This window comes from Taeniopygia guttata, chromosome 1 (genome assembly GCF_048771995.1).
Source record: "Taeniopygia guttata chromosome 1, bTaeGut7.mat, whole genome shotgun sequence".
NCBI classification, from domain to species: domain Eukaryota; kingdom Metazoa; phylum Chordata; class Aves; order Passeriformes; family Estrildidae; genus Taeniopygia; species Taeniopygia guttata.
The window spans coordinates 85,296,547-85,310,849 of NC_133024.1; the positions used below are offsets into that span (position 1 = coordinate 85,296,547).

At 41.8% G+C, this 14,303-nt stretch overlaps 1 protein-coding gene across 4 annotated transcripts in view; it reads right to left on the reverse strand.

Moving 5' to 3' along the window:
- The window catches only part of AFF3 (ALF transcription elongation factor 3), a 326,738-nt gene that overhangs the window by 39,802 nt on the left and 272,633 nt on the right, over positions 1-14,303 (reverse strand). For all 4 annotated transcript variants that reach the window (XM_030278487.4, XM_030278486.4, XM_072932606.1 and 1 more), the window contains exons 10-12: positions 12,885-13,050; positions 4,670-5,713; positions 3,306-3,430 (exon numbers count right to left, since the gene is read on the reverse strand). In XM_030278487.4, the coding sequence (XP_030134347.4) occupies positions 3,306-3,430; positions 4,670-5,713; positions 12,885-13,050 (1,335 nt within the window). The remainder of the gene's footprint in view (positions 1-3,305; positions 3,431-4,669; positions 5,714-12,884; positions 13,051-14,303) is intronic.

Consider the following 14,303-nt stretch of genomic DNA (forward strand, 5'->3'; position numbering starts at 1 on the left):
CAGAGTACTTGAAAAAAAATACAGAGATAAATGGCTACTTGCTCACCATTTCTTAAGGGATAGCTGGAGATGAAGATTAGGCTCTGAAGTGTAAGTTCAGGTTATGGAGCCCTATTTCACCATTACAGGTGACAATTTATAAGCCATAGCAATAAAACCATATGTGAACTAAAACAGGAAATGGGTTTAAAGATGACTGGCTTGTCTTTGTGCTCAGTGCCCAGCCTTTGGTAGCAGTGTTTATACTAATCAAATACAGATTTTGAAGACAAAGAAAGATAGGCTGATAATGCAGACAAAAGGAAACATATGCAAACAGTAGACACAGAGAAATGTGAGCTGCTCTATCTTCTAAAGCAGAAAGCTGTAATACAGACAGTATTTTCAGCTTTCATTTACTTGGGAGAAGTTTTGTATGAGAAATCAGACACCATATAAATATGCCCAGAAATAAACTTCAGATGCAATAATTTGAAGAAAATATTTAGCTGAAAATCTTAAAACAACACCCAAAAATTGCAAGTTTTTTTAAGAAGATAGTTGGAATTAAGACTAAAACTGTGATTAAGGTCAGAAAGACAATTTTAATACTATACCTTTCCCTGTCACATTCCCCTTTATTCAGCCTATTACTTTTTATGGACAATTCTCACTTCTTTATAGTTACTGTATCAGACAGTATACACTTAATGGAATCACAAAAAAGAATACAGTAAAAACTATACTTCATTTCTGCACATAATTTCAGGGAACAGAGCTAATTAAATGCGCTCTTATCATACATTTGTCCATTTATCTGACAAGTCTTTAAAAAGTAGCTGTAAAAGAAGCCATGAATTGTAATTCAGAACCTTTACTGTTTCACATGGCATAGTACCTTTAAAACACCATGCCAACTGTTTTGCTTTAATGACCAATTGGTGTTTACGAAAGCAAGACTCAGAGTGTGAAAGATAGACAACTGTGCCTTCTTCTCCCCCTAAGAAAAACAAAATCTTTAGCACTATTTTGAATGTGCAGGCTGATGCTGTCATTTCTTTTCCTCTTTTCAAACACAAATCCATGCTTTGGCAACCTATGTTTATACATCACTGTCAAAGTGTGGGCCCAAAGCATCCAAGGGAAGCCACGGCTCTTTGGAAGAATACCCAACCCTCAAAAGCTTAGCTCTGAACTTGTGAGGAGTAGCTGAAATTTCTACTTGTGCTGCACAACTTCTACATGACCTTTGGTCATGAAGTAGGGCCCACCTAAAGAGTGTGAGCAGGCAAAGTGCAGCAGCACATTTTATACTGAGAGGCCATGCAGGACAACTTGCAGCAGAGGACTGTCAGAGCTGTGATCTGCTGGAAATGGGCAGACTGTGGATCTGATATTGGTGCAAGATATTTGGGTATCTCTGAGCCTGCAGCCTTTCCTGTCAAAAAGGACCTTACTTAGTCTGCCTTCCAGACTGTAATTCCACAATAGAAAATGTTTATGGCTAAAGGTGGTCTTGCTCCTCTCATTGCTACCAGCCCTCAGCTGTGCTGCCAAAACTGTCTGGGTGGCTTTACTGGGAGATTAATACTACTCCTCTGTCAAAAAAATACCCAAAATTAAAGAAGGAAAAATAAAGATAAAATAGAAAAAGAAAAAGGGTAAGTAAAAGAGACAGGAGGAGAAAAAGAAAAAAAGAAAAGGAAAAGAGGAAAAGCAAAAGAAGAAAAATAAGAAGAAAATGAAGAAGAAGGAAAAGGATAAGGATAAGGAAAGAAGAAATAGTTTTGGTTTCAAACAGGTTTCTTGAGTATATTTACAGGTGAACCTCAGAGGCATGATATAACTGGAGAGGGGACGTGCCAGCATGAGCAGATGCTGGTTGCAAGAGGACCAGGAGGTCCTGATATCTGCGCTGCTGGTTTAGCTACAGCCTCAGTAGCTCTTCCTCAGCTGTGGGAATACCAGCATTTGACATCATGTCCTACAGCGTGGCACAAACCACAGAAGCACCTTGGAAGCAGAGCAAACCAGGAGGCAACTGTAGGAACTAGGAGGCAACTGTACATTTCAGAAACTCTTTGTTCCTCTAACACACAATTGCTACTGATGTACTGAATATAATGTTAAGAAAAACACAAATTATTGTCTTGCTTCCAGGAAGCACAGAATTAACCCTGTAACACAGCAAGCTATGTCAGCCATGCTACTCTCTGAAAATTAAAGCAACATAAAACATATGACACTGGGGTAACAGGAACAGCATGTCTGCATGCAGCCACACACAAGAAAGGAATTGTTCTGGGCATTGTTTTCACTTTATGAAACGTATGTGACATGTCAGAACAAAGAAATTGAATGCATATTTTTTAATAAACACTATATATATCAGTTTTCTTAATGATTTCTTCTCTTATGAATGACAATCTCATAAAAAATGTGTACAATAGCAAAGCCTACTACAATAAATGCAAATATTTTCTTATTTTGTAGCAGTTTCACGCTAAGAAGTACCCTGATACTACCAGAAAAATAATTTAAAAAACTAAACCTGATAGCCAGCATGTACCAAGCAGCATGCAGCTGAACTCTGAAACTGTGCATGTCTAAGTTTGACTGCTGGAAGCCCCCAGAGAAACTCAAGTGTGATTGCTCTGACATTGATAGGGCTCTGTGTGCATAAACCATGCCAGTGAATGCTAAATATTCATCTTTTGTTTCATGCCCTATATCCTCTGAAAATATCACTTTTAAAAAAGTCTTAACTTCCTTGTCCTGGAGTTCTTACTAATTACACAGAATTGAATGCTTGTAATCTCAAAAATACTGATTCTCAGATATATTCTGGAGCTGAGTATTGCAGGCATTTTTATGAATATTTTTTCAATCTTTTCCACAGACCTGATACATAAGTCTATTTATACAGTCAAACATAAAGCTTGAAACTTGTAAGTAAAGAAAGTAAAGAAAATCTAAGTAAAGAAAGGGCTACAGGATGGTTGTATATGTGAATTGCTGCCTACAACACAGTGCTAAGGAAGATGTCCTGGACAATCACACTGGTCTGGCTATAATTACTTGTTCCATGAACCTCATACTTGAGCTCACAACTTCTTTGTGCAACAGGGCGAAAATGCAAGTACATGAATGTGTCAGGAGCTACCAATTTCATCATTAAACCAGAAGAACAGAGACTGCAGCGGTTAATTTTTCAACATAAAATGCAGTAATTAAAAAATAAATCCTACTAAAGGAAAAAGTAACGCCTGGTAATAAACTGAAATTAATTGTATGATTCAGTGGTAACTAAGAAGGAAAAAGCTTACCTATTTTCATTTATATTGCAGTGATTTGCTGTTGTGACGCTTTGGGCAGAGGCAGCTAAACGTGAAGAACTCTCCCGCTCTAAGTGAGTCTTCTTGTTGTCTCTGCACTCTTCCTCATTCTCACACTGAGTGAAGAAAAAAGTAATAATTTTTTATGGTTTGGATTTACTACAGATCCAAAAATCATTCATTAAGTCAGGGACTGGTATTTTCTGTCATTTTGTTACAAATGATGATACTTTGTTTGAGCATATGGCTAACATGGATCAGAGACGATTGGTCCATGTCTAAAAAAATACAATCTAAAGAGGCAGCATGTAAAGAGATGGGTACAATATAAAACTTGGTTTCCACCATTTTCCCACTTGAACCAGGGTTGCCACCTTTCAGATACTAATAAAACAAGAATGAAAAAATTAAAAAAGATAAAACAATATGGAAGACTGCTTTAGATAAATGGTACTCAAAAAATATACAGATCCATCTGCACACATACAGTAGCTTAGAGGGCAACAGCAAAACTGTTCAGAAATTGAGCAGATGGTGATTCCAGTTCAGAATGACTTTTGGGGTCAGATCAGTACAAACAGACCAGAAAGCCTGCTCGGTGGACAGCTTTGGCCATGGAGTGGAGGGGGCCTTCCCTTGGCAACAGAAAGTAAGTGGGAGAAGCAGGGCAGAAGGGTGGATGTGAGCAGAGGGCTGTGCCCACCCAAGCACTGTGACAGTGTTGCTGAGGAGGGGCCAGCTAACAGGCTATGGTCCTACACTTATAGCCGCAAGGGAAAATGGGGCCACCAGGGTGTGAGGGAGCCGGGATCCAACATCCAGAAACAGTCAGGTCCCAGGTCTCTGCGAATGCATCCCTAACAAAGCCTGGGCTCCCTGCTGTGCCTGAAGGGCTTGCCTCTTGCTGACAGTCAGAAGGGAAAAAAGATCCTGCCTCTTTTACCATACATGCAGTGATACTGTGTCGGCTACGACAAGGCAGCAGACAGTTGTCCCTTCGCTGACCTGAGCGTCATTTCAAATACTCAGGTTTTGAGAGAAGCCTCAGGAGAGAAAATTATGCTACTATAAAGGCAGTGCCTTCGCTAAGGCACGCAAAGGCACACACACAGCAGTCAACGCTGTCTCCAAGGAGCTGTGATCCCTCGAGGCCAGGAATTTCATCACCTTCAGGGCTGGCATTTCCTCAGGAGTTTGGTCAGTCCCTACGTGGAAAGCAGGGACAAATCCCAGCTCTGAAAGGCCAGCCTGGAGAAGATGCTGCCATCGAGCACTGGACGTGGGTGCAAGCGGTGTTAGCCTCCCACTTGCTGGAGGCTCCCCTACCCCCTGTGATCGGCTCCCCAGCAGCTCACCTTGCGTTTCCTTCTAGATTTCGGTAAACCCTTCTCTGCGGGGGGTTCAGCACTACTACCCTGCGGGGAGCTGGCCGCCTGGTTTGCTCCGGCGCTCATGGCCAGCGGTTCTTCGGGCAAACGCTCTGGAATCCTGGACAAAAGAGCCAAGTCAATGTTGACCCACAGCGACTTTACCTCATCACTGTCTTTCAGAGGAGACAGGAGCTCATTCCTACCGAAAGGAACCAGGGTGTAAAACTGTTCCTCCAGCTCCTTTGCTATTTCACTACTAGTCCTGGCATTAATAGAGCCAAAGGCACTGCAGCCGCCGTGGGGTTTGCTGGCGGTGCCGGTCCCCGCGTCCTTGGCACCCCGCGGCTCAGGCCCGGCTGCCGCTGGCGCCTTGGGCAGCGGGCGCTCCTCCCGCTCCGACTCAGAGCCTGAGTCGGAGGAGGATGATGAGGACGAAGACTCGGTCTCGATGAACTCCTTGGATTTGGGCGCCGTTTTGCTCGGCCCTCGGGCCCGACGCTTCTCACCAGCTGCGGCTGAGCGGGGCTCCCGGCGGTGCCCCGCTCTGCAGCCGCCGCCGGCGGGCCGGGCCCTGGGCGCCTCGCCGGCAGCGCTGTCAGGGAAGCCGTGGCTCCGGGGCAGCTCCTCTGCGCTGGGGCAGGGCGGCCCTTCTCCGGCCGAGTTCCTCTCGGCGCGCCGCGGTGCCTTCTTCCCTGCCGCCCGCCTCGGCGGCCCGCCGTCGGCAGCGAGGGGTGACTTCTGCCGGCTGCCCTTGCTGCCCGGCGCTTTGCTGGCGGTCCTGGGCCGCGGCCCGTCCCCGGCGGCGGCGGCGGCGGCGTTGGCGGCGGTGCGGCTCTCCTCACTGCGGTGCTCGGCCGGGCCCTCAGCCGGGGTCTTCTGTCCTTCCTGCCGCTCTGCCTTCACCCGGCCGTAGTAGGGATGGGCTTCCAGCGCCGGGCCATCGTGGTGGGCTAGGATGGGTGCTTTGTGAGGGGTAACTTTGTTCAGCCACTTGTCCAGCTGCCACTTGTTGGACGAGGGCGGCTCAGGCTGAAAGAGAAACAGATGGCAACGAGCTTAGTGCCGAGGCCCTGCTGCCCCCGCCCCGGGGATCCCTCTGGGACAGCGGAATGCCGCATCCCCCCGGGCACCGCGGAGATTTCTCTTCGGTCCAAGAGCCGCCCCACCCTATAGCAACCCCTTGGCACTGGCCCTGCGTTGTAGAACAGGGCTCATGCCTTGCAAGCGGGGATGTTTTTGGTGTAAGAATGGGGTTTGAAGATGAGAAGGAGAAAGGTTTCTGTGATGTATAATTTCCAAGGGTGATTCACAACAGCAGTACTGCCATTGGCTTACTAGGAAACACTTCAAGTTTACAAATAAAAAAAAATGCAATGGTGATAGAAAGGGAGGAAAACAACGCAGGGTATAGCTGAGGGTATAGCAGGGTATAGCTGAGGTATAGCTAGGGGAGGACTGCTATCAGGAAAGCTAGGGATGTGTATTTTGTGTCCTGTGCCATTGTAGTAAATACAGAAAGCATTTAAGAAGCATACTGAGTGGCATGAGGTAGGGAGTTGGAGGGCTAACCAGGCGCTTCATATAACCTGACCAGTATTGACATTTTAATCCACAAATATTTGTTGTGTGGTGGTGCTGTCAAGGGTTCATTTTGTGAGCATTGTGTGGCTGTTAGTTTTTCTCTTAATGTCTGTGACAACACTATCAAGTTATAAGAGTGCATCTAAAACATAATGGTGTTCGGACAGGGAAGAAGTGGGATAATTATGATTTAAAGTGTACCACAGTTGAGACAATATTATTTCAGAACAATTTGTGACTGTTTTCTAGTGTTTCTTGCAATCAGTAATTTGAATGTAATAAAACCAAGAGGAAAGGCAAAAAAGAAATAGCTGATGGAGTAGATGGCTAGCCATAACCTAACCCCACAAAAGCCAAAGCAAGAAATTTCCTAATTTCCTCATATGGAATCAATATTTGGTTCACTAGGCTATTGCATGTGAATAATCAAAAACTGTGTCATGAGTCAAACATGAAAACCATCAGTGCTTTGGAAGAAAGTTTGCTCAAGAGAGAATATCCACAGTCTAACTTAAAAGAGTATCTTACTTCTTATTTAAAGTGGATGCCTGAAGGCAACGCACGTTTCTTGTACAGCCAAAGGCGCCTTCAGAATCACCCACTGAGGATTGTATGCACTCTACATGGAGCAAAAGCTCCTAAAATAAGCAAAAAAATTCGACATTTGAATTCATATGATAAAACTATTCCTTCTAGCTAAAGTGTCTAATTTACTCATTACTGAGCTATCTGTGACCTATGGGAAGTTTGCAGGACTGAGTTACATTTATGCTTTTTAAAGCATACTCCCTAATATCTTACATGAAGAAGTTCTTTCCTTGTGCTGTAAATCTTCCAGATAGATGGTCAATATTTCTCTTGGATGAAGCTGTATTTTTACAACCCGTAACTCTTTATCTAAAAATAAACAGCATTTTTTTTTACTGCTGTTGAAGATACATATAGATTTGTTTGGTGCCATTCACTGTTCACATACTGAATTTGCTGGATATATAATAAAAGGTTCACTATACATAGAAGTCTTTCCACTGTTCAGAGGTATTCAGAAAACTAGATACATCAGAAGTACGTGGGGAAAAATACACCTCTGCCCATAAGTATAGGTCAAAGTGACTGTCGCTTGGAAGTTTAAAAAACTCCCAATTTGTCTATTACATCCCATTCTGCCTCTTTATGTATCTTGTAATTCTTGAAAATGGTGGCTCATGGATTTCAAGGGATCACAGTAATGAGGAGAAAAAAGTGATTACATGCTGCGGTGTCATTACATGGCAGTGCTCTAGGACTTTTCTAGAGTAGTATGTCTTCTATTTGGCATAATACCTAGAGTCCTACCAACCTATCTGCCAGCTATGAAGTTTAATAAAAAGGATCAACAGTATTACCAGCTTTACTGGTTTGTTCAGGAGTTTCAGGTGCACTTTTGAGGTTTAGTTAAATAAAAATGCAAATCCTTGTGGCTTCTGATAATAATTCCTAAGATATGTCTGCTTAAAAAATCCTTCAAGATATATATGATAAAAGTAAAATGTCTGCAGCCCATCAGGTAAATTAAAAGAATCCAAATTTTAAAAATCAGAACTTTAAAACTTTTCTCACTCATTCTGGGCCCTGATACTGTTTCTGAATATTTGAGATTCTCAGTGTACATGAGTGATGCCAGTTCATTTTTGGAAGGAATTTATTCAATTGATTGTTCTAACTGAAAATTACTGTACTTTGAGATCACATTAAAAAAAAAAAAAAAGGCACCTTGCAAGAGAACAAATCATGACAGCTAAGAATAAATATCAGGCCTGGTAAAAAATGGGCTGAGAAAATTCACTTTATAATTTTGCCCATCCATTATATGTGCCTTATTATAATTATTTGTGGGAGAAAAAGAAAATCCCTAATTTCCACTTCACACACCATTCTGTGGAAGAAAAGTTGGTTTACTTGAATTGGAAGTTTTTCAGCAGAAATACATATGAATATATATCCAGAGTATTCTGATACCAAAATGCACTCTGCTCATTGGTTTTGATGTCATGGAAATGTGCTGCCCCTAGCGCCTTTTAGAGAACTGGGCAGTTTTCAACTGGGGTAAAGCCAGTGCTGTCCAGATGGGCACTGGTAATAGGAATAACACTCTGTGATCAGCTGATTTGCAATTAAATATAGGTTGATCAGCTGACTTGCAATTATATATAGGTTTGGCATGAAAACTCAAACCAGGAAACTTAACAGAACTAAGATACTTTCAGGGATCAACATACCACAGACATGTGCCAGGCTTCATGAAGAAACAGGATGTGATACATTTCCTTAAATATTCTGTGTGGATTCATCTGTACAACATAGACACCTATATCTTAGCTAGTCAACAAGTTCCTTCTTCAGTCAGTGGACTACTCTTCTAGGGTGTGAAAAATTCCCTCTTGAAATAGACATATGAAATAGGCCAGATGAGCTGGGCCCTAAAATCGTCTTTTTTGCTCCACAGACTGTAAAGGGGAGGCTGAGGTGGTGAGCAGATGTAGGTATCTACAGGAGAAGTGTGCAAATTTAGGTGGGATGACTCCCACACAGCATATCTATATATCTCAGATCTCTTCAAGGCTGCAAGTGCAACCAGAGGCATGAATGGCATGCATCCAAAAAGAAACTTGTCAAAATGTTATCCAGAAATGCTTTCTAGGATAAAGGGCTGTTAAACAATGCCAGTGTAATAGGGTCACTCTATGTTTGTTACTACAAAGAGGGACCTAAAGTGTGGCTAGTATGTGGTAAACTTGAAGTATAGCACCACCTTCACTGAGAGATAAGAGAGCCCATAACATATGCATGGACTTACCATCCCTACAAGCTACTCTGCCTGTTGTAAATCCATGTACTAATTTATCCTTGTGGTAACTTGCTTGTGCTGCCTTGTTATCAAATACTTCATCCAGGGCAAGCCCCATGCAAATGTGGTGCTTTCTTGTTATGTTTAAGGTGCAGATGGCAATGAAGAAGATGATGATGATGATGATGATTATTATTACTATTACTTCATTGCTACTATTAACACTGCTGCTAGTGCCTTAACAAATTAGAACTGGGCATTCCCTTGTATTAGACACAGCACACCTATACTGTAAGGGGGGGTAGCTGACACAAAGAGTTTTCTGGAGGGAAGGGAGAGTGTAGTTTGCAGTCTGTCAATAATAGTCCGCAGGACAGCCAAAACTCACGAGTCCTACTTGCAAAGGTAACTATAGCATCTACAGATGGTCTAGTGGTAAAATTCCATTTTCTTTTGTATATGTGACTACTTAAAAAGGACGAAGAAACTAAAGGTTGTGAGCTAGTCACAACAGCAAAACCTGTAAAGGCCATTGCATCTGGTATGTGGGGCTGGTGAGGCTCAGAAAGGGGTGTCTTTTCTGGACTGGCTACTCTTGGTGAGGCCAGTGATCCACTGTCCAATGGGTTATCTTCTCTGCTTCCTTCCTGCCCATTCCCTGCTCTTGTCCTCCCTCATAGTAGGAATTCATGGTTGTCTAACCAAAGACAGCTTTAGTAAAGGCCTGCAGGATAATTCAGTGGAACAAAGAACAAACAAACCAAATTTTTAACTTTAGAAATGTCGCTTTTTCTATATACTTTACACTCAATTTTTTTTAGCCATCTGAAAAAGGATAAGAAGTCATTGTTTTCCAGATTCCTCATTTATGACGTTAAGGTCATTCAGAGAATTCACGACTTCAGCAAAGAAACAGGAGATAGAAGTCTCAGTTCCTTGTTCGTAATTTTAGGTTTGGCAGTCCACAAAACTTTAACTACTCCCATTAATGTCTGAGGCACCTTAATTTGTCCACATCACTGAAACTAGTCTGAATGTTGTCTCCTGTTCTAGCTCAGCCATTATTCTTAGTTTACTGCAGACATAAAGTGAAGACAGCTGAGCTAGTCACTACTGGCTCTAAATAGTCAGTGGAAAGAAACAGACACTTTTAGGGTGCAATTCATCTAATCTACTTTATATGTATGCTTTACAATGAGCTGCTTTTTCACTCTAGGCAACTGCATTTAGGCACCCGAGGACAACTTTAAAATCTCAAAATGAGATGAGAAAAAAATTACAGAAGACATGAAACAGCACTTGAATTGTTATATGACCTCAAATGCAGAAGATACACTGTCCAAGAAATAAAAATCTTTGAGTATATGCATATAATGTTTCAGATTATGGGGATGAAAAAAAGAATGAAGGCATCATAATGGTTTGCAGATTTCTACATTAAGTTCCTCCCAGCCTTTAAATATGGAATGTCTGCCCAGTGTTGTGCTGGACTACTCAAGTTCATTAAACCTGAAAGCAACAGTTAATGCTAAATCGAAAACCAAGATGTATTTACTTTTTTTTTTTTTTTATTTTTTTTAATTTTATTTGGCTTAGCCAATAGATTACATTAATTTTAAGGCTAAATCTAGAATTGAGTCCACTACTTAAACTTAGGTGGACATGGCCTTCTTTTAGGGAGCTTCCAAGGACCTGTCTCTTTCCATTTACTGGGTAAGAAACTAGTATATACTTTAGAAATATGGCTTCACTGGGTGCATAAATGTAAGTTAAGGAATTTATGCAAAGCTAAAAGGGCTTCCAGTCAGAGACATCATTTGAGCATGTTTGAACTGGTTCCATCAGTCATATGATAGCCCTGGGAAAGCATTTACCCTTGAGGAAAACACAGGTATTCTACTTCCCTGGGACACCCATACCCTATCTGTGTGTGCTGTCTCCTACATCCCACCAAGGGATGAAAATTGCCTATGAAAATCACTGCAGCCATCACATTTGTGAGTCACTTACATTTTTGTGTAGGCATGTTTCATACAGCATGTCCTAGAAGGCAAACCACACAAATATAATGCAAAGAGACAAGCAATCTGTTGGAGTGGGGCAGCTGTTTCGTGACAGTGATCACTGACAGCTCAGGCTCTGTACAAAAGTAGTTCCAGAGATCTCGAGAGGATATGTATAAAATGCTTAAGAGGAGGCACTTCCTCCATGTTTCTATGACTTAGTTCTCTCCTGGACTTGATGAAATCCAAGATCTGCCTCAGTTAATTAGCTTTGTGCATTCTCTGAGGAATTTCTGCTCTTGGGCCCAAGCAGCATGGATATCTGCCTAGATAGTAACCACTCCTCCCTTCCTGTGCTTCTTGTCCTTTCATCTCATATTTCCTTCCCCTTTCTTTATTCTCTTTGCCCCTTTTCTTCCTTTTGAGATCCCACAGGGAGAGGAGAGACCAAGAATGAGATCTTTGCACAAATTCCAGCAGGGAATTAAATAGACAGAGAACAAGGTCTTAACAGGTCAGATGAGAAAGCTCAGAATGGGAAATAAGACATGGGGTACTGCAGGGAGAGCAACAAGAGAGACTGGAAAGAAGAGAGAGATGTAGGAAGTGGACAAAGTGAAAGGAGAATTAACTGGAAATGGGTCTGAAAGTACTGCGAAGGAAAGACAGAAAATAAGTGTTAAACAAGGAACAAAAGTGACAGAACCTGAGAAAAATATATTAAGGATGTTTCTGTGAGTACTGCATTTTGCTCAACTGGAAATACGTCTCCAAATAACCAAGGAAAATATGAGGAAAGGTTTGCTGGTTTTGCAGCATATTTTTTTTTTCATGGTGAGAGAATAGGTGAGACATAGTTTTGGGGGGAGGATTCTAGTGATTGGATGGTTTATGTGGAGTAGGAAAATACACAGACAGTATTTCATGTGTATTTACAATCTTGCCACTAGATTTTTGAATATTTTTACATACATTAATGTGTGTGATGTGGCTGTGGAGTTCATAGTTTAATTCTAAACGTGTGTATTGACCAAAACATGTAAAAATGTCAACCCTGGTAGAAAAGCAGAGCAGAGAAAGAAGCTTTGTTGTGTCTGTTGAGCTTTCTGCAGAGGTGAAAGCAGAAGGTGTCACAGCACTGGCAGCCTAATTGTAGTTTGGCTAGGGCTTGTCTACATGTGGAAATTTTCAGTGCTAGCTTTCCAGATGACTAGTTTGGCCTCAGTGTTTTGCACCATGAGTAATTCAGTTTAGTCCATTTTGGAGGTGAATTGAAAGAAATCACATAAAGGCAGCAGTAGCAGTGAGTAATTCACTTAGAGTGTGAGGCAAAGGAAGTGCATGAGTGAACAACTGGTTTCTTTTAAAAATCCACCCTCAAACTGATTTTATAATAGCTTCCCTGTGTAGAGAAACCTTTAGTTCCCTTGCAGTGCTGGGAGCCCACATCAAGACTTACACACTAAGCAAGCATTACTATGGAGGCAGAGTTGCATAAAACTTCAAGCATGCTGTGAGCTTTGCAATGTGCTCCACTCATCTCTAATTTGAGGAAAATTTAACAGGTTATTTCTTTCTTCATTTTTGTTTCAAATGCTTTAATCGGCCCCAAAATCCACTGCCACTGACATTTCACAGCATGCCAGGAGGAGGATCCTTGGGCCATTCTCTACCATTTTTTTTTTTTTTCATGCATTTCCTCACAGCCTCCTTGTGTTGGTTTGGCTGGGAAAAGGTGTGAGTGTGTGCAGTGATGGAGTGCCACCCTAAATCATAAAGTAGCCCTTACCTCTGGGCTGGAGTAGTGCGAGGGCTTGCTGCCGTCACTCTCGCTAGAGCTGCTTTCGCTCTCTGAGTCAGACTCTGAGCTGGTCTCGGATTCACTGGAGCTGCTGCTGCTCGACCCCTTGCTGGAGAGTCCCGGGGCTCGGGCATTGGACTGCGGCACCACCAGGCTGCCAGCCCAACACACAGCCCACCGGGGTGTGGGGACAGGGGAGGGAAGAGAAGAAAACAGGAACTTAAACATAAAACCCCCACATAAAAGAACCGTGCTATTTTAGGGAGCATACTCTTTGAATGCCTGTGAGCTTGTCTCTGCTGCTAATAAATAGTGAAATGACTTCAACATTACATTGCTATAATTGGGGGGAAAATATTAAATCCATAGCCTTTGCCATCTTTTTCATCTGGGGGAGAGTCAAGTTTTTACTTCACCTTGTCTCTTTTCCCATTCCACAGATATTTTAGGATATATTAAAAATACTAAGTGTTAAAAAGCACTATAGAAAGCAGTTTTCTGCTGTCTAATGAACACTCAGCCCAGAGGTGAAAGTAGGAGACCAAAAAGGTGAACAATTAAGAAACAGAGTTGAACCCCACACTACCAGTCATAAGTAGTAATAGCAATAACCATAAAAATAACAATAATGATACATCGTCACTGGAGCTTACAACCCCATCTTCCATTTTGCCCACTTCTTTACCTACCCATAAATGATATGGTTACCTGCATATGCCATTCTGATTTTGACAATTCAAGATCTAAAACTCAGCCTGCAAAAACTTGAAGAGCTCAGGCTTGTGTTTTTGCATGTCAGCAGTGCAGTGCTGTCAGCAGAGCTACTTGCCTTCTTTAAAGTTATGTTTGCATGCAAGTATTTGTATTATCAGGCTTGACAGCAGAAGAAATGTGTATTTTCCTGAAATAGTTGACCATACATATTAAAAATATCACAGTCATAAAGACTTGAGTGTGAAATATCATATTAAGTCATCCAGCTTATTCCCTAGGCAATGCAATATTGTTCCCTATAGCAGGGTGCATTTTCTAGTGAGTTGTCCAATTTGATTTTAAATGACTTGAATGCAGCTTTTACTTTTACCCCTGGGAAACTTCTCTGCAAACTAACCCAAATTCCACTGTCAGAAATTTCTTCCTACATTCAACCAGAAGTTGCCCTTTTAGAATTTATAGTTGTTACTTATTATTTCATCGTATTACTAATAGTTACTATGATAAATTATCCTCCTCCCTTTTTGCTCTCACATTTTTGCAGATTATTTTCCTGTCTTTCTTCAGTCATCTTTCAGACAAGGCATTACACATTTGCTTCTTCTGATCTTTCTTCATAAGTCATTATCTCCAGGGATATGGGATCATTTTTATGGCTCTTTTCTGAACTCATTCCAATTTGTCTATATCTCT